Source organism: Lepisma saccharinum, chromosome 5 (genome assembly GCF_977018435.1).
Source record: "Lepisma saccharinum chromosome 5, izLepSacc3.1, whole genome shotgun sequence".
Lineage (NCBI taxonomy): Eukaryota > Metazoa > Arthropoda > Insecta > Zygentoma > Lepismatidae > Lepisma > Lepisma saccharinum.
In genome coordinates, this window is record NC_139233.1 from 9,650,363 (window position 1) to 9,672,337 (window position 21,975).

The 21,975-nt window shown below is 37.0% G+C and overlaps 1 protein-coding gene across 2 annotated transcripts in view; it reads left to right on the forward strand.

Annotated features, from left to right (window-relative positions):
- The first annotated feature begins 6,740 nt into the window (after positions 1-6,740).
- Positions 6,741-21,975, forward strand: part of LOC145987647 (uncharacterized) — a 43,901-nt gene continuing 28,666 nt past the window's right edge. Inside the window, exons 1-2 of one of the 2 annotated variants that reach the window (XM_083122141.1) lie at positions 6,741-6,813; positions 8,542-9,043. In XM_083122141.1, coding sequence (XP_082978267.1) covers positions 8,659-9,043 — 385 coding nt within the window. In that variant the 5' untranslated portion in view covers positions 6,741-6,813; positions 8,542-8,658. The remainder of the gene's footprint in view (positions 6,814-8,541; positions 9,044-21,975) is intronic. The other variant, XM_083122139.1, reaches the window with a different exon arrangement.

The following is a 21,975-nucleotide window of genomic DNA, read 5'->3' on the forward strand; positions in this document are numbered from 1 at the left end:
GATCAGAAAGCATGGTGTTGTTATAAACAGAGTGGATTATCCTGGCATTACCTCCACAGCTTTGGTCACACTAAAATTATCCAAAACCGAGGCTTCTTACTACAAAATAGGTGGATTTGAGGCTGGTGATAAAATTATATCTAAGAGCCACACAGTTCTGTTCCCTATGCGCCTGTTGCCAGGATTCTTCTCAGATTACAAAGATATTATGTGGAAGGGTGGTTTAAGAATCACATTTAGAATCACATTAGCTGCCAATGATAATAATGCTTTGATGAGGTACAGTACATTAAACTCTACAGGGGAAGCTCTGCCTAATACCCTACCTGATGAAGGCAAATGCATTATTCAGACTATGGAGCTAAGAATCCCAGTTGTTGAATATGAAGCCAGTTATGCTCTTAAATACAAAGCAGATATAATAAAAAATCCACAAATTCCTTTACAATTTTATACATATCAATGTGTACAGAAGCGTGCCGCTGGTACTTATTATGAGTTTGATGCCACAAATTCATTCTCCAGTATACAATATGACATGCCGGATTTTGTGGTGGTACTGTTTCAGACTGGAAGACACAATAATCAGGAAAAAAATTCAAGTAGATTTGATAACTGCAACATCAAGAACATATATCTTAAAAATGGCAGAAATGAGGTATTTCCGAGAGAAAATTATAATTTAGACATGTCCAAGGATGATTTCCTTAAATTATATGAAGCATTTACAGCATACAAAAGGGTCACTACTGGCAATACTGACATGTATTACACACCAGATGAATTCAAAGCACAGAGACCCATGTTTGTCATCAACACTTCAAAAAGGAAACAAGTTGTGGTTAATGACAGGACAAACATTAAAATTATCTGTGAATTCCACGATACACTCCCTGATGACACCATATGTAGTGTTATTCTTATAGGGGAAAAATCATATATTTATGATGTAAGAAATGAGAGAGTCACAGAGCAATTCTAGAAGAATTACATTGTTTTAGTACTAGATATATGAGTTGAGGCTGGTGTCCAATTGAACTTAAACCAGAAGTAAATATGTGTGTGTGGGTGTGTGTTTTATGAGGATTTTGGCTTAATTTCAAGTGTATCCAAAACAATATCAAGAAGGGGCATATGTTTAACAAGCTTATGGACAACAATCTGGCTGATGCAACTTTTGTAAGTATGGGCAAATCAATCTGAGGGGGCTCATCATTTGTACACTGTAGTTTCGGGAAATTCCAGAGGGCATTTTTACAAAAATCTTGGATTAGACAGGGTGCTACACTTGAGCAAAAAGCTCATATGCTCATCTTGAGCAAGGTTTAAGTGTAGCCAAATCTGCCGGAGGGGGGTTCATCATTTGTTGAGTTTATAGTATATACTTTTATACTACTCCCATGTCAGACCAGGATTCGAAGCCGGGTCCTTAATATTGTACATTATCACAACGTGCTACGACGCCAGAGGTCCCGGGTTCGAATCCGGCTTGGTAATGGGTGTTCTTTATTAGTGTACCTAGTACCAGGCGTAATAACTGGGGCTAAAATCTGCAAGTACCTAAGTAGATGTACGCATAATGTAAAATGCACTCACACACAACGGAGAAACGAACACACTAAGTAAAATGTATAATGGCCATATATTCATCAACACCCTCAGACTGGTGTACAAGAAGGTAAAGTTCCCCGTGCATATACTCGTAGCACCGTGCCATGAAGGCATATTTAGGGGATGTGGCCATTTTGGAAGTGGTGATCAGCACCACGCTCCGGCCGCCTTGAGCGGCTCCTCCTAGATGCGTATACTTCTTCTATATTCCGTATACGTGACGCGTATACTTCTTCTATATTCCGTATACGTGACGCGCAACCTGTGATGCTAAAAAGACTGATAACGTCAAAGGATTAGTCGTGTGTTTTGGGGAAATACAAATATTTGAATGAGAGAGTTGTTCCACAATGAGTTCCTGTAAACGTATTTATTTCAGAGTATAAGAATAATAATTGTTATCGCAAATGAAACATAGTTGCATCCTGATCAGTTACAAGTAAATTTATGTGTTTGTACCTAATACAACATTTAATTATATGTTAGTAAAAAAAAGTCTGTGTTCAACCAGTGCGAAGTATACGAAATTTAAGAATCTGTGAACATAGCTGAATGGTAATATTAATTACATGGAAGCCGATCTTGTAACTATTATATTCCTTTATTTAACACAAAAAATGTTTATTATTACTTTTATGTCCTTATTATTGCTCATTCGTTGTCTGAAATTTTGCAGTTCAAAGTGCAAGAGTCACGTCTTTAACACATATAACTTTCTAGTCAAAGTAGAGGATATTAATTTACTTCTTCATGCTATGTTCCAGTTTACAAGAATTATGTGCTTCATGATATACATCAGTGTTCCGCAACCTTTTTTTACTCACAGCACACCCCAGACGGGCCTAGACTCAACACGGCACACCAAAATGTCTGTCCCCTCAAAATCATATGAATCTTAATATAATTACGAAATATTACGTCGTTATGTAATCAATTATTATTATTATTATTATTATCATTGTTGTTATTATTATTATTATAGAACATGAATAGACTTATGCATTTATTAAAAATTGGTTAACTTTAATTCACTGTAGAAAATACACATTTCTAATACGAATTTTAAAGTAAATGACTCTACTCATACCTTCAATGTGATACTTGAGCCTGCTTAGTTGCACACAGACGGCTGATTCGTGGCGGAATCGTTGACAAAGCAAGCCTCATTTCTTCATCGATGGATTTGAGTCTCTCTCTCTTTGATGTTTTAATTGCAGTCAACGTCGAGAAGTCCAGTCCAAACAAATAAGTAGTTGAAAATAGTAATAACACATTAACTGCCATCTCGGAGATAGCCGGGTATTCACTGGTTATTGACAACCAAAATGTATCCAAAGGCACTTCGAAAAATTTTAATTTCAATGTTCTGTCTGCTTTCAAATCTGCCAGTTCCTCTTGTAAGCGTAAATTTTTCGGAAGATATTTCGAATCCATACTGAATGGGTCAAAATGTTCAACGCTCTCTCCAAAATATTTTTTGAAAGTCTGCTGAAAGAGTACTAAATGTTCTTTAATTAAGTCCATCAACACCTTGTTATCGTCAGCAAGGGGCCATACAATTTGGAACATCTCACACGATCCATTTTCAATTGTCTGTATCCACAAGTTCAACTTATTAATAAATCCTTGAATCTTATCCATACTAGTCAGAATATTTTCGTTTCTACTTTGCATTTTTCTGTTTAGTTCATTCAAGTGTACCAAAATATCGGAAACATATGCCAACTTAGATACCCATTCGTCATCTGCAAATAAATCCGCATACTTATGCCCCTCAATAGTCAAAAATGAAAGTACCTCCTCTTTAAGTTCAAACATTCGCGTTAACACTTTACCTCGAGATAACCATCGTACTTCTGTATGTAGCAAAAGTGTAGTGTGCTCTGATCCCATTTCTTGACACAAAACGTTAAAAAGCCGCATATTTAGGGGCCGCGATTTGATGAAGTTCACGACTTTTACTACTTCGTCCATAATAATTTTCAGAGGAGATGGCAAAGACTTAGCAACAATGGCTTCGCGGTGAATGAGACAATGGTCTGTTCGTAAGTTAGGATTTACTTCGCGTACTTTACCCACGAATCCATTCACTCGGCCTGTCATAGAAGCGGCTCCGTCTGTACAAACACTAATGCAGTCCTCCCATGTTAATTCATTACGGACCACATATTCATCAGTCGTGCGAAATATTTCTTCACCGGTTGCTCGCTCGGGTAGTTCTTTGCAAAAAAAGAAATTACTGTAGGCAAGAAGTTGTGCGTGACCGCCAATTTCGATGGACTCGTCGATCTGAAGTGAGAACTTTCAACTGCTCTTTATTTTCACCTTCATAATGTCTTCGATGTCACTGGACATGTCACTAACTCGGCGGTTGATTGTGTCAGCAGAGAAAGGAATTTTTGAAATTTCAGTAGCAGCTCCTGAACCCAGGACTATTTTTACCATTTCTTTACACGCGGGCATTAACAACGTTTCTGCTATTGTGTGTGGTTTTTTGGCCTTTACGATAAGTTCGGCTACCTTATAGCTGGCTTCCTGTACTTTGTTCGGTGCCGACGTAGTCATGAGCGTCACTTGTTTTTTTTTATTTTGTTCCAACAACCGCTGAAAATAATTCACATCTTTACTTAACAGAGAGGAATGTTTTGTTGACAAATGTAGTTTTAAAATACTGGGAACCATAGCAGCATTACTGAGTTTTTCATCACACACAACACACTCAGGGATTGGGCATGTTTTGGCACTTCACCAAAAAAAACCGTAAGGTAAATAGTTATCACTATATTGCCGGTGAACTACTTTCTGTTTCTTTTTTTCGGGCTCGATGGTTTCATTGCTTGCACTTGAGGACGGATTACTCCGTACAAGGAACTTATCCATATCGAAAAAAGAAAATAGTAAGACTGGTGTAGCAATCCAATATTCGCACTACTGCAGAGCACAGCTGTGATAGAACTGAACTGAAATACTATAATTGTTGTCTGGCAATGTGTGGGTCCTTCGGCGAAGGAAAGGAGCAATAAAGTTTAAGAAGCGCCGACAAACAGACACAAAACAGCCAGCCGTACACAAAAGATGCGGTGTTACAAACAAAGAACTCGCTTGAAAAGCTCTATTGTATGAATGGTGCGGGCCGCTAAAAGTCTTACGCGGTTTTCTTTGCGGTGAACACAAAGCTTGCCGCCTGTAACCCATCAAAGCGGCCCAATATTACAGGCGAGAATACATATAAGATGAGCAAAATAAATTACATTTAATTTCTGTGAAAATATAACAGTTATCAGCAAGAATAAACAAGCACTTTCTTACTTAAAATCGACAATTAATTTCTTACAATATTACAATAGCAGGTAAAAGTTAGCTTCACACCTTTCACCTTGTGACGGCACACTAGTATACCGCAGCACACCGGTTCCGGAACACTGATATACATGACGTGAATGAAATATAATGTACATCAATAGAATTTTACGACTTTGTACAATTTTATTAGCCTATTTCACAAATTCATTGTGGACAATCTTCTACATTTGTACTCAGTAATGGATGTTATATTTTCCAATTTTCGAGTATTTCTCTCAAAAAGTCCATATGTTTTTGATTATTACGATGTAGTTAGCGAACTATATAAAACGTTTACTTGTGTCACCAACATTTAAGATATTTGGAAATCTAGACAAGTTTAGACAAGGTGCTAAAGTGAACATTTACTATGTAAAGAATAACGATTAGTACATTTGCATACTTAGTCATTGTGATTTTACGCAACACATTTGCTTATTTACATTTATGCTCTGTGTAAAAATAGGAGAGCGAGATATTATCTGAACCTGTTCAAAATATCACAAGTACAATGGGAAAATATAATTATCAACTTACACGTGGGCGAATGTTGTTTGACACGATTTTAGTACATGTCCAAGTACAGTTAGAAGTAAAATGTCGTTGTTAGGGATGAATGAAGCACACTGATATATATATTAAAACTTACGCCTTATCCTGAAAAATAACGTATATCTTTGTTTTTACCATTATCTTGCTTGTTTACCGAAGAGGGATATAATTATAAGGACTAAAGAATACGATATTATTTTAAGAATAATCTCCTGATCGAGCATGAAGTTCATTGTGTCCCCAAGCTTTTTCCTTTGGACTTCTTAATTAAAGGAAGTTGCTTGCATGTTTCATTAATATTCTCAACGAGTTTCATTTTCCGTGTGATCGTAAATCCCTTTTCATAGGCTTGAATTACTATTAGATCATTTAAGATTAATGTTCGTAGCATCTAGGTATTGCGAATAGGTTAGACTAGTATGTTTGTTGCATTGGTATTTCTACACTTTCTCTCTCTCTCTCTCTTTGCTTGGATGTAAGGTTTTAATGCGAAAAATTATTTTAAGAAAAATATAATCTACAACCAAACCACGGGAACTTGTGCATTCAAATATTTAGCAGATTTCTAGAAACATTAGAATTTAACATTTATTCGAATTAGACACGCGAATTGAGTTTCCATAGTTGGAAAGCTTATTTAATACGAAATTCCAATCTTACAAGCTCTTTCCTCAAATTTTCTGTTCGTAAAAGTTTATAAAATTATCTGGGTACATAACTTGGACTATAAATTTTTATTTCACAGCATTTTGAAAGCATTTATCTAGTAACGATGATAATTCTTTACGAATTTACAGTGAGTTCCAAATGTAAGATGACATTTTATCTATATCGCCTTTTTCCATTGAACTTTAAAAATAAAGGTATATTATGCGTAACGGTAAAGATTGGATTTTAATTTTATCTATATTATTTAACGTATTTTCTAATGTTATATAACATTTGAAAAGTTCTTCAATTGAAAGCAACATTCTGAACGAATTAGAGAGGACTATTCACTCAGAAAACTAAATATTATACTCTTAGAATGCACTTCATTAAATGTTGTAAATGGACTGTACTTGATTAATCCTGTGACGTCACGGAAGCTAATGTGAGGCCCGTATATAAGTATCTGGGAGACCCCGGCTTGAGTACATCTGTGTATTGAAGCCCCAGACAAGGCATAAAATCAAAATTTTCAGATTACACTTGCAGAAATGTCAAGCCAATAACGATGAAAATTTAAACATGGCTGTAATGTGAAGGAAGTAAATTCATGATATTTTGCTGATGCAGTCAAATGTTCCAAATTACAGTAAAAGATAGGTATGTGTTTACTAATCTTTCTTCATTAGGCTTAATAGCAGCTAGAAACACACATAGACCATAGCACACGATGGTCGATCAGTATATGTATTATTCAGTACCAGTAGAGCATACAGTGAAATGTAATAAGAATGATATGAAAATTGATATTGTTTAATCATTATGCTCTCAGAACTTAAGGAAAGTAATTGTACTAATACTTGTGCAGAGGCTGTCAATTGTTTATTTTTTGTTGTTGTTTTCTTCGTGTTTAGTTTCAATTTTTGAGCCTTGCACTTTGTACTAAATAGTGAATGATGGACAATTTGCTTGGAAATATTTGTGCATCCTATCTGTACTCTGCGTGTACTTTTGTGTGAAAAATGCACGATTCAGTCTTAGTACGAAACAGGGTAAATCACTGCATTCCCTAAAATGATGGCAATAATTTAACCCATATATCAGATGGGTCTTGCAATTGTATATTAAAATGTAGTTCATAGCATACGTGTAGTGGTAATATAGTCGTCTTGTAATCAAGCCGTCCCGGGTCCGATACCCAGTGGAGGGACACAAGGGTTCGGATCCCACTTAAACTATAGGACCAGTCACTATTAGCCTATCTGTGTATAAAGTGCACTTTACACAAAAACTCAGGACATACGCGAACTGGATCTTTTCATAATATTATACAAGTTAACGTTGCAAGTATTCAAAGACACAGTTTGTACTTACGCTCTTATTGAAATAATCCTTTACAAATATCGTCTCTCATTTTAACGCGAAAAACAATTTTTCTAGCAAACGAAAATGAATCTATTTCAACAATTTAAAACTATTCCCATTGATGCAGAACTCTTGAACTAAGTCGCTCTACTCAGTTAAATTATGAACATGTTTACAATAGAAAAGATATCAAAACTTATTACTTGTGAGTTTGGGAGAGTTTCACAACCATTACAAGTGTAATAAATTAACACAATTTATGTCTATCAGTGCTTTAACATTATGACATGAACATAGCGTACATGCTGTTTTTGGTTTCTGTTACTCGTTAGAAAGTTAGGATCAATATTAAAAATACTGTCATCATTCACTACATTTTATTAAGATTTCTTCAACGTTTTGCTCCGAAGAACATATGCTTCACACTTACCGGTATCCAAGAAGAAGGCGAAAATTATAAATCTGCTGTACGGAAGTTTTAATTCCCACGAAGAGAGTTTGTAATGTAGAGGCAATAATAAAGAAAATGCAGAACGAAAATATGAAATTACATACCACTACCTTTGAATATATTCCAAAATGTTACCACGATTATCATGTTATGTCTCTCATTATCACTAAATTATAAATCAACTCACTGACATGCACGGTATAGCTTGGTTCCATGGAAAAGTAAATATTATATAATTTTGTTTAGAGTGGTCCATGCACGGTAATTTGCTACCTTACTCGCCTTAATAATTTCCCAGGAATTATTTTTTGAGGGAGCAACAGATTGAGACACTTATTATTTAACGAAATTCCACGGAAGTTGGCCATTAATTTGGCAATCCCATCCATCTTGCAAGTATCAAATATAGTGGTACATAACCAATGACTTGCTTGGATAATGGATTGTAAAAATTATTAATACTCTCTCCTCTCATAGTTGACACCCTTACGTATTGGTGGACATCTAGTAGTACAGTAACTCAACACACAATTAGGTATTCTATGAAACATATCTGCTTGTATGAATTTCAGAAATGCTCTGCGCAGTGTTTTCAAAATTATGAAGAAGAGGAAGAGCTACGTCTCAAAGTAATAGATGAAGATGAAGCAATCCCTTCGGACGAACTGCAGGAAATCAATGAAAGAAAGATGGCAAATAGCATGTCGATAGGTCCAAATAATGGTCAAGATTACAGTCTTTGTAAATGCATACTGGATTCTGTGATTCTGAAAGGTGGAAACTTACCCTGCAAAAGTGTTCGACTTACTGCGTGTGGAAATGAAATTCCTTCGTACTGCAAATGCCCGTCGAACAGTAGTGGCACACATCTCGTTGTTTGCGACATAACTCACTGTGATGAACCAAATGCATCTTTAGCAACAGCACAACAACAATATTCAATCGTACACAGGGTATCAGAAGCTATGAGGGCACTATTTTATCCTAGTCAAGTGATGCAAAGGTTAGGAGGTAGAGGGTGCGTTTGCGAAAGAAGATGCGTTGGTAATTCAGGAGGAAGGGTTGCATATCGAGGTAACTGCAGGTGCTCTCCAAGCGTACTTCTAGCTTGTGATTGTAATGTGATCAACACTGATAAAACTAGTAGTAAACGCGCCAGAGATACAGGTTCGAGTTATTGTTCAAGCGATAGCTCTGGCAGTGACTCGAGACGGAAGAGAAATGCCGAAGCACACAAGCTAAAGCAAAGAAGGAGAAGATCAAAGCATGTCTCTTCTTCAGACAATCACAGGGAGAGTGAAATGTATACAAAAATGCGCAAAGAAAAGCCCCCGAGAATGATCCATCGTTGTAACTGTTGTAACAGTCAATATTCACCCGGGATGGACAAAAACGAGACATGGCGTAGTCCCCAACTAATACATCGTGAGAGGTGTGAGTGTTTATATAGGCCATGTAGAAATGTAGATCGAGCAACCGATGCTGTCAACTACAGCCGTCAAGCATCAGAAGAAGGAACACACGGTCCTTCGGTCAGTGGTGAGAAAGACATTTGCAGGAGTAATTGTTGCAAATGCTACAATAACACTAGAACAATTTCATTTTCTGTAGGGACAAGTACCTCAGGAATGTTGAGGGCTGGGGAACAAACTGGATATGAAGACTTTGGCAGCCCTTCGATACAACACACCAGTCGTTCTACACGGCATGCAGTTCCTTCACTAAATACGCCAAACATAATCTCCGACGTATATAAGACACGCCATACAAATCATCAAGCTAAAATGGACTTATATTCTGTAGCCACTAGTACCTCAGAAATGGTGAATCCCTCTGCTAGCATACAAACTGGATGTTCAGGCTTTGGCAGCCCTTCGATACAAGACACAAGTCGCTCTATACCGCGTTCAGGTAGTAAATTAGAAACAGTATGCTATGAGGAACACCAGGCTAGCACGGACTTAAATTCTGTAAGGACAGGTCCCTTAGGACGTTTGCAGCCTTTTCCTGGGATGCAGACTGGTAGTGTGGGCTTTGGCAGCCCTTCGATGCAAGCCACTAATCGTTTTACACAGCGTACAGTTGGTCCATTAGAAACAGCACGATATGAACACCAGAATACCTCGGCCTTACATTCTGTAGGGACAAGTCCCTCAGGACGTTTGCAGCCTTTTCCTGGAACACAGACTGGAAGTGTAGGCTCTGGCTGCCCTTCGGTGCAAGACATAATTCGTTTTACACAGCGTACAGGTGGTACATTAGAAACATCACACAAGATCTCTGACTTACGGAAGACACGTCATGAAGAACAACAGCCTAGCAAGGTCTTTATTTCTGTAGAGTCAAGTACTCCAGTACCTTCAGAGCCTTCTGCTGATAAACAGACTGCAAATGTAGGCTTTGACAGCCCTTCGGCACAAGTCACCATTAATGACACACAGCCTACAGTTGGTGGATCAGAAACACAAAACAAGATTCCTGACTTACATGAGACACACCATGAAGACCAAGAGGCTAGCAGGGTCTTAAGTTCTGTAGGGACAAATACTTCAGGGATTTTTGCACTGTTTACTGTAAACAACACAACTAATGAAGAACCTGACAGCTGTATAGTGCAAACTACCAGTGCTCCGAAAGAATTTGGCGAAAAATATTTTGTAGGTGGTCGCATACACCGCCGTACGAAGTCAAGGGAATTTCGTACAGAGTCAGATAATTCTGTAAGAAAGGAAAGAAACAACATGAACAAAAATGAACAAGGGCATGACCATGTTCAAACAATAAAATCCACACGTACTCATGGTTCACCTGAAGTGCAAGCGTTTTATGATGTTTCGACTGGAAAGATTTTCTTAGGGTTTCTAACCAAATATGAAAAAGAAAGTTGCAAGGATCCGAAACGATGTCTTCGTTTAAATAATTTAAAATGGAATAACGTTTTCCCAAATACAGAAACACCAGACGAAATTCCTGATGAGACACGAAGAAATGTTATTCGTATTGCTGGAAGTTCTGGTTCAGAAACTTGTGTTAAACATAAGCTTTCCAAAGAAGACCTAATCGACGTTCATGAAAAATCGTCTGAAGAATTTCTGACGAGAATAGACAGAGATTCTGACATGATATGCGAACACGGATCCTCATCAAGATCAAATATTTGTGAATCGGATGATATTCAAGTGATTTACTCAAATTTTCCTACTCCGCGTCACACAATAGGTGAACAAAACGGACAAGAAATGCATGAAAGTAACTATAAATCGAATGGTCATGAAAGGTACCGTCATGGAGTACCTGGAATTAACTTTAAGAATATTTGGCACTCTAAACAAGCAAGCCCAAAATTAAGTAGCACTGACATTACAAGGAAACAAAAAAGAAATAAGAATAAGCACTCAAATTATCCTACAAAAGTCAGAGTCATCAAAAATAAAATGATAGACCGTAATAGTGCAACAGCTTCAAGAATAAAGAGAAGTCTTTTATTGATATGTGAGGAGATTGTATCGTACCTGAGAACCAAATTTGGCGCGCGATCGTGTAATCTGAATAGATATAAGCAAACACAAAAGGATACATTAGAAGTCTTGGAAGTAGGGACAATTAATAATCAGTTCCAAGAACATTGTCCAGAATATTCCAAGAAAATGGGTAAATTTATGCGGAAAACCCGTAAACCAAAATCCACCCAAGATCATGCAAATGAGCTATCTGAAAGTCATGTAATGACATCAAGCAAGGATATAGGACAAAGAAAACCGTCTCAAACAAGTCATCGAGATAATTATGACCAATCTGATATTCACTCAACCAAATATTTGAACGAAAGTGGAAGAACTGAAACCAGCAAGGAAATGTCTCCTGATGAAGACAAATTAGAAGCTCCAGTGGTCGATTTAGAATCTGCAGAGAAGCAGAGAAGACATTCTGGTGCAGAAGAAAGTATAGAGATTGATGACAGTTTTGAGGAGATGAACTCCAAAATGCACGTAGGACATGGAGTAGAAGAGAATCATTTAATACCGGAAAGCAAAAGGGATACGAAACGGAAGGTTTATAGCAGAGACCGAGACACCTTAAATACCCAAACAACAGAGTATTACAACGCGGGTTCTAGCTACTCCATTACACAAGTTGTTGAAAGTCATATGCACGGTGAAGATGGACATGATACATCATCGAGTGGGATAAAGATTTTGAAAGGCCCATCTACTGTGGCATTTATCATAAAAACTGACCGAAAATATTCATCTAGAGATTCGTGTGGTAAGAATACACTCTCTAAGGTAAGAGGTTCTGGTGCTTCAAGAAATGAAAGGGTATCAACTAATTGTAGGTACAGTGATGATCCACCAGATATTATGGTAAGAGGGAAGGAGTCAAGTTTTAGAGTAGCGTACAGGAAGAAGCATACATCACCACATAATTTCATTTTCAGGAAAGTAAAGCAAGGAACTGCAAAACGAGGTATCCAATCATCAAATAACAATTTGAAGTCATACGGAAGCAAAGATGGCATCGCTGGAAAGAGAGGCCTAATGAGGCATGCAGGACATACAGAAAGATTGGGACACGTGTTTCCAAACAGGAGGACACCGGAATCCGCAACTAAACATGGTTTACCTCATACTGGAAAGAAACGCTCAGTAACTAATATTGAAGAATCCAGAAGCAAAGGTCAGTGCAAACTACAAACTGAAAACAGTACACTGAACAGGCTGGTTGGTGCAAAAGAACATCGCGAAAAACAGAGTCAAAGGATAGAATACAACGAAGAAGATACAACGGACGGAGTTAGCAATGAGAGAAGCAGAGTCGAAGAGAACTACAGGCGGTTGAAGAAATTGCTACACGTCATGGACAAACTTGAGAAGCTAGCACCCACTAAGGACCCCCGATAACCATCCTAGCAATGAATATTTTTTTTGTAATGCTCTTCAATTACAGACCCAACAGTTTGAACTCTGATCTCTCGTAAACCTTCCAAGATGAAATTTCATTAGTTCTTTAATACATGTAGTGTTTGGATAATAGATAAGTATATAGGTTTACATGCATGTGTTTTTAACCTTAAAATATTGGACTTATGCGTACGTCTCAAATGTTATCTTAGTACGTATTGTTTCAGTCACTTCTTTACAATCATCTGATTCCACGGTTAATATACAGACGTTATTTAATTTCTGTTTGGAAATTTTGTGTAACCCAAGAAATTTAACAGAGTGGTTTCTATAATAATTAACATGATTTGTGAAGATAATATTAATATCGGGAGGCCACATATAATTTTATATGTGCAATATTTGTTTTAAATAAGAATTGGGTGGTAATGTTGTTATTTTTACATTTACTAGTCAGCGAGGGAGAGAGAGAATATTTGTATTACTAACAAAAAATGAGTAACATTCTGGGAATATAATTTCTAGAATTTAATGCTTACATTTTTTAAGGAGCGATTCAGTGTTTGAATCTGGATAATTTCGAGGATTTTCTTGTCATGTATACATAGTAACGTAGCTAGGAAAAAGTAATTGGTAAAATTTCTTGTGACGGTTGTTCATATTAAAATGAAAAAAGGTAAAGTGCTCCCCTGAGCTTACCACCACGCCATGAAGGCGTATAGGGGGTGTGGGGGTAACTTCTCACACTTTCTTGATCCGGTCGTGAGTGGGGGTGATGTGATCAGCATCACGCCGCTGACCGCCTTTACCCCCCAAGGTTTCCCCCAGGTACACATGTCATTCGACCCTGGGTGGCCGTCGGGGCCGTTGCGGGATTAACACACATTAATTTCGTTACGAAGGTATTTTTGTCATGAGTTTTAGAGTGTTTACTATGGCTATTTTTATTGCATATTTCGTCTATTTACTATTTAAAGTTTCATTACTAAACCCATCCACGTAATTATAGTTAAAATATCGTTTCATTAACAAATGTGACAGTCTGTTTTAGAATAGAAGATATTTCGTTTAGTTCCAGAATACAAACAAGTTGCTTTCTATCTCTTCATTATTCCTGTTCAATAGTGTTGCCCACGGGACGAGACGGGACAGGCTTTTAAAAATTCGAGACGAGACGAAATTGACCATGTGTCGTAAGACAAACGAATATTTTCGAGACGAGACAGCATTTCCACGAGACGAGACAGGCCAAAGTCTCGTCTCGTGGGCAACACTAATTGTCTTCCACACGTGTTTCCGCACTTGAATAAATATAAAAATAGTCTTTAATTCTTATTTTACTGTGACAGTCTGGTTTTATATCTTGGCATTGTGGCATGTCAAACATTGTATTTCTAATAATTTGATGCCGGTGTTATTTTTAGATAGCCTGAGTACACTTAAGGTGATGGATGAGGTATCGAGTGAAGTACATATTTATTTTGATTTGTCAAATTGTGACCGAAAATTAGATAAAAATAGAAGAGCGAGTTGTAAGTTATGGATTTGTCCTCTACGTCATAGGCGTCGCCAGAACATTTTGTAGAGGGGGGGAATAGAAAAGCTTGATTAGCAGAATTAGAACATTAAAAAATATAATATTATAATGATTTTACATTATTATTATTATTATTTATTGTTACATAAATGGTGAGAGACTTTGTTACTTGATCCAGCAGCTTAGTGAATATCCAGCAGAACTGTGTTCCATCCGGCCAGTGTATGAAGTTCATAGTTATTGTATTTTGTTATTAACTTTTAAGCACCTCATTCAAGAAAAGCCCTTAAAAATCATGGAGACATTTTGTGTATCTCTCACATGAAACTATAATTCTTGGAATGTTGGAGACCGAGACACCATTCATTATTTGGATTTAATTGTAGAAGATATAACCCTTTTTTTCGATCTACCACAGTCTATACATTAGTTATTCTGTTCGAATACGAAATATATGAACTTTATTTCTGTTATTAATAAAAATATATAAATCCTCTGCACTTTATTAACTTGGCAAATTTCAAGGGGATAGGGTCGACGGATTCGTTGGACCACCCCTCGCGACGCATTCTTTTATAGGTCTTTTCCATTCTTACGGCGGCCGGTCGTAGTTCTGGCAAGGAGAGTGGGGAGCCGGGATTACGCCGTAGAACAACCAGACAATAGCAGTGGCGCCGAGAGACAAGACGCGGCGAGAATAAGTACTACGTGAACCTCGTTCCACTGGCTGTTGCGTTTCTTATCGCGCTGGAGGGCCTCCCCGCAGATGGCGAGGTGGTAGCGTCGTCGCCTTGTAATCAAGATGTTCCTGGTTCGATACCTGGTGGAAGCACATAAACTGTAGAAGCAGTCCCGATTAGCCTTACTGTGCATAAATTGGACCAAATCAGTATATTAGCGCACCGGATTGGTCGCTTCCCCGCTCCCCACTTCCCTTGCTAGAACTAGGATCGGCCGCCGTGACAGTAGAAAAGACCTTTGGTGGATTATCAATCTTGATAAAACTTATTTGAAGTAAGTAGTATAAAATACAATACAACCAGGACCACTTATAGGTGTAGAAAAGAAGAGGTTATTTGATTAAACAGCCCGATTTGCCCACACTTAAAATTATGCCAAGATCCTCTTATTCCCCATTTCTTCAAGTGTGATATGCTCTTAATCCCCAAGAAAGTTGAATCCTAGTGTAGAAAAGAAGAGTTCATATGCCCCGATTTGCCCACACTTAAAATTATGACAAGAGGGGGCATATAGCCCAATCGGCCATGTGTGTACATATTTAAATCTAAAGAATTTTGAATTATAGTGTAGAACTCCCCTCAGACAGATTTGCCCATGTGTGTAAAAGCTACATCTCTCAGTTTGTTGTCCATAAACTTGTCAAAAATATGCCCCTCTTGATATTTTTTTTTGGCTACACTTAAAAACTAAGGCAAAAAGCCACACACACCCCCACACACACACACACCTACACACCCACACACACACACCTACACACCCACACCCACACACACACACACACACACACACACAAACAAAGCACATTGTTGAACCCAACTGATATTTTTATTAAGTATAGAGTTTTGATTTGAACCCCAAGAAATTTTATATAAATACCAAAGCCAAAAATATTCACACACACACACACACACACACACTAAATATAAAAAATACACTGCTGAACCCAACTGAGATTTTTTTATTAAGCATAGAATTTTGAATTGAAGCCCAGGAAATTTTATATAATAAACAACAACAAAAAATGTCAAATCAAAAACATTGTAATCAATGCAAAAAGAATGTATCCAGCCCCAATTGGGCTAAGCATCAAAGGAATTGTAATCCAGACAAATGCAGAACTCCCACAAAAATATGCCCTAAATGCCATAGAAAATATAGCATGGAATACTTCACTTATAAACATAAAGGTACTTGCTCTGCACAGTCATCAACATTGCCCCCACAACCATCTACATCTGGTCTGAAAAGGAAGCATGAAACACCTGTTAATGCTGGACCAGCAAAGCAGCCACACTATGAACCCATCCATAGCAGTTTTGCTGGCCAATTAAGGGATTACCGGTTTGTATCAGAGCCAAGATGTGGTATTAAGAATTTTTTGAACAGTTTAAATCCTGATGTGCAGGCAATTCTAAATGCACAAAATGGCTCTTATAAGCTGTCCCTCAAATTGTTTACACAATATAAGAAGCCAAATGGCACAAAATTTACACAGCCCCACATAACAGAAACTGTACCGGTATATTCAAATGCAAATTCAGACAAAATAATAAGCAGTTTGATAGATCAATTGAATATTAAACACTCTGAATTTGCAGCAAAAGAGTCAGGATGGAGCCTATGCGGATCTCCACACAAGTTATATGTTAATATTTCTGAATTCAGCCCATTACAAGGATCTACATATCTGCCATTACCTGCCAATATTAAAAACAAAAGAGCCGTGGTTAATATAGAAAATAATGATGAGAAATGCTTTTTGTGGTGTATTTTAGCTGCTTTGTATCCAGTTTCAAGGAATCCTGAGAGAATAAGTTATTATAAACAACATGAAAATGATTTTGATAATGCAATGAAGGGCTTAGAATATCCAATGTCTGTTCAGAATATTGATAAATTTAAAAAAAAAGCCAGGGATATTAATGGTAAACAATTATCTATGAATGTATTTACTTGTTCTACTGGCCGTGGCAATTGCTTGATAGAACCTCTCAGAATCAGTACATTTGATGATGATTCTGCTGTTCCGATTGATCTGCTCTTAATTGAAGGAGATGGCACATATCATTATACTCTGATACATAATCTTGAAGCTTTAGTCAGAAAACAACTAGACAAATCCAATACAATATTCAAGTTGTGCAGAAGATGTTTGTCTGTATTTGATGGTCAAAAAATGGTGAATGGGGTTCGGGAAGAGAATGCAGAAATTGCTAAAAACAAGTTAATTGAGCATCTGAAATACTGTGGCAACCATAAACCTGTTCATATGGTGATGCCTAATCCAAGTGAAAATGCCAAATTCAAAAAATTTGAAGCCTTGTTGGAACACCCAGCATATCAGGATATATAGTCTGTGATTTTGAATCAAACCTCAAACCTCTTGCATTCTGTAGCCCAGATCCTGATGAACCTTCAATTACATCATACCAGCTACATGAACCTTCTAGTTTTTGTTATGTGATTGTACAGGATGGTGTTGTTAGTAAAGAATATTTATACATGGGAGCAGATGCCATCAAAAAATTTGCACATAAAATAGAAAATGAGTGCCGTGACATAGCATCTAATATCTTATTAAAATCAAAACCCATGTTGCCTTTAACAGAGGATCAGATTGAAGATTTCAACAATGCAGAAAAATGCCCGGTATGTGATTCTGAATTTTCAGATACAAATATCAAGGTGAAACACCATTCTCATACAGATGGTAAATTCTTAATGGCCCTGTGTAATAGCTGTAATATTAAGATCCAGAGACCAAAATTTGTCCCCATATTTTGCCATGGTGCATCCAATTATGATTTTCATCATTTGATCAGGTACGAGGGGTTTGACAAGGAGAATTTAAATATTTTAGCTGAAAATAATAAGAAATATATTGCTATTAGCAAAATAATTAAAGTTAATGGTGTTCCAATTCACTTAAGATTTCTTGATTCATACAGAATTCTGTCTGCTAGCCTGGCTACACTGGCCACTCAATTATCTGATGATCAATTCAAAATCACATGTACCATGTTTCCAAATCAGGACCTGAAATTAATTAGGCGGAAGGGTGTATATCCATATGATTATGTTACAGATTTTTCTAAATTTGATGAGTGTTCTCTGCCACCACAACAAGAGTTTTACAGCAAAATCAGAGGATCTGGAATCACTGATGAAGAATATCACCATGCCCAGTTGATGTGGAACAATTTATAATGCCAGACATTTGGTGATTATCACAAGGCATATTTAAAACTTGATGTGACCCTCTTAGCTGATATATTGCAGGCATTCAGAAAATCTTCCATGGAAAATTATAAGCTGGATCCAATGTATTTTTACAGTGCTCCGGGCCTAGCATGGTCTGCAATGGTTTTAAACACTAAAATGGAATTGGATCTGATCCAAGATCAAGATATGTATCTGTTTATGGAACAATGTATAAGAGGAGGCATGGTGCAATGTTCTCAGAGATATGCCAGAGCAAATAACAAGTATATTCCTGATTATGATCCAGCACTGCCATCAAATTATATACTGTATGTAGATGCCAATAGCCTCTATGGTTATGCTATGATGAAAAAACTGCCATATGCAGGGCTTGAGTGGGTTGAAGATTTCAACATTGAAGATCTTAAGGATTTTGATGACAGACACTATGGCCTGTTCTTAGAGGTTGATCTGACAATTCCTGATGATTTACACAACACATTTTCTGATCTGCCCCCAATTCCTGAGGTTAAGTGTTCACCTGGCTCTAAACAGAAGAAATTGATGATGACTCTAGAGCCGAAACAGGATTATGTCATATATTACAAAAACCTCCAGTTCCTGATGAATCATGGTGTTCAAGTGACCAAAGTTGGAAAAGTTTTGAGGTTCAGGCACTCAAGATGGTTGAAACCATATATTGATACAAACACAGAGCTTCGAACATCTGCAATGAGCCAATTTGATAAGACCTTGTTTAAATTGATGGTCAATTCAGTGTATGGCAAAACAATTGAAAATGTCAGAAAACATATTGATGTTAAAATAATTACTGACCCCAACCGGAGCAAAAAATTGATTGCAAAGCCCAACTTCAATTACAGAAGAATTTATGATGAGAATATGGCACTTTTCAACATGAAAAAACAAAGATTAAGTTTGATAAGCCTATTTATGTAGGGGCTGTGATATTGGAATTGGCCAAATTACACATGTTAAAATTGTTTTATAATGTGTTGAAGCCTTTTTATAAGGATCGTGTAAAACTGATGTACATGGACACAGATAGTTTTGTTCTTGATATTCAAACAGAAGATGTTTATCAAGATATGTCACAGCCTGAATTGTTTAAATACTTTGATACCAGTGAACATTCAAAAATTAAACACCACAACAAAAAAATACCTGGCAAGTTAAAAGATGAGACACTTGGTGATGTTATTGTGGCATTTGCTGGGTTAAGGGCCAAGATGTACAGTTTTGAAACATGTAGTGGTGCTGTTGCAAAAATGGCCAAGGGCATTGGCAGAGTGACTGTAGACAAAGAGCTTGAATTTGAAGATTACAAAAATTGCCTTAAATCATGTAGCACAATCAGAACATCAGAATCCAGAATTCAGAGTGTAGATCACTTCTTGACTACAAATATTGTAAGAAAAGTGGCTCTGGACCCACATGATGATAAGAGATGCATTTTATCATGTGGCATACATACTCTACCATGGGGTCATTGTGATTTGAGAAGTGGTAATCAATGCCCAATTACAGAGCATGATTTGAAATAAATAAACATGCCTATGAACTTATTTGGGTTCAAAAAACAGGCTATTATGGACCTGCCAACAGCACAACCCTCTTCTGATATAATATCTAAACTAAGTGCTTTGTTAATTATTCATCTGAACAGCATATTTACAGATGTTGATGATGAAACAGGTAAAACATTGTACATATTTAACAATAATTTAAATCATTACCAATTACCTGTAGGTGGTCAATTGCAATTTATTACAACCCCTGAGGGTAATGTCAAGATTTCAGTGGGGAGAAATATTTATAGAATTAAGCACTCAAACATGATTTCTGGCACTGTGTATACTGTTTCTGCTGGTGACTGCTTATATATTGAGATCCCGGGATCATATGACAAGCTTATACCTTTTTTTATAGAATTAAGAATCAGATATTCAATAATAAATAACCACTAAAACAAAAATGCCTAATGATATATTTGGCCATACAAGGCATGAAGATCACAGTGATGAGATTCTGATGCTTGATGTCAGAGTCAAGAAATTAAGAAGTAATTTACAAGCTTTACAAACCACACTCAATGCCAGTCTTCAACTAGAAATTACAAATTTGCAATCACAATGCATGGACCCTCTTCTTAAAATTGATTCTGAACTCAAATTGCTGCTTCAGAAATATACTGACCTGGCAGCATTGGATAATTTTCAAAGTTTAGAAGAAGCTGTAGCAGCTCTTCAAGCCAAATTTAAGACCCAGGCCACCAACTCTGAGCAATTGAAACAGCAATTGGAAGAGCAGATAAATAATGTCCAGGCACAGCTCCAAACAATTGTCAAAAGCATAAAATCACAAGAAGATTTTGATCTAGTGATTTCCACTCTAAAAGAACAGATTCAATCACTCCAAATACCTAATCTGGACCCTCTGAACAATGCCATAGCCGAGGTTAAAGAAAAAATTGAGACACTTGAAAATTTTATGAACAACTTGCCATCTTCTGATGCTTTGAGTGCAATAACTCGGAGTGTTGCAAACATTAAGCTGCAACTTGAAACATATGAAGATTTTGGAAAAATTCAAAGTACCATAACCCATCTTGAGGGTACAATAGCAGCAGTGCAAAGTGATTTGACAAATGTACAAGAATCTCTAGAATTCCGCCTGCCTGGTATTGTAGACACACTTGTCAGTGTCCAGCAACAGATCACAAAGCTTGAAAACCTCAACACTGAATCTGAGCTATCTCATTTTCATCACTTGATCGATGATATCCAAACAAAACTTGAAATTTTACAACAATCAACACCCACTCAGGCAGATATAGCCCTGCTCCAAAATGCTATGCAAAATGTGGCTGATGCTTCTGAATTAAATAATGTGAAATTGGCACTTGAATTTTTGCAAAATACTGTAACAAATCTGCCTACATCACAGGAACTTAAAAATATTAAGAGAGCTGTGAATCGCATATTGAAATCAGAAGAAATATGAAGAATATCCAGACAGAGATCAAACAACTTACTCAGACAGTGGCCACTCTACCAACTAATCAACATATTAATGAACTGCATGCCCTGTTTGAGGATATCAGAAGACAGGTCCATGATCTTACTGCTCAAAATTCAAAATTGGCAGTTATTGAAAATTTGCAACAAATTGTAGCTAATATCAAGCAACAGCTAGGGACCATGGAATCCAATCAAGCAAATGCTCTGTCTGTTTTTGCCACCCAGCTTCAAGAGATTGTGCAACAATACAAGAAACTTGTTGTGGACATAAAAATCAAGTCAGGCCATGATGATGTTGTTAGGACTATCAATGAGCACCTTGAATCTGTAACAAGCAGATTGCTTACAGCAGAAAAAGAAATAACCGGCATAATCGAGAATCCAAAACATACAGTAATTCTTGAATTGTACAGCATCCCCAACAAAGAATATGATTCACCATTTACACCAGGTGGCAAAATATATATGCTGTCCCCTGCTCAATTTTATTACCAGTTTTTTGTTGGGGGCACACTGAGACCAATCAAGATCAAATATTGGCTACAACCACAGGCACAGCACTACCGCACCTTATCAATAACAAAT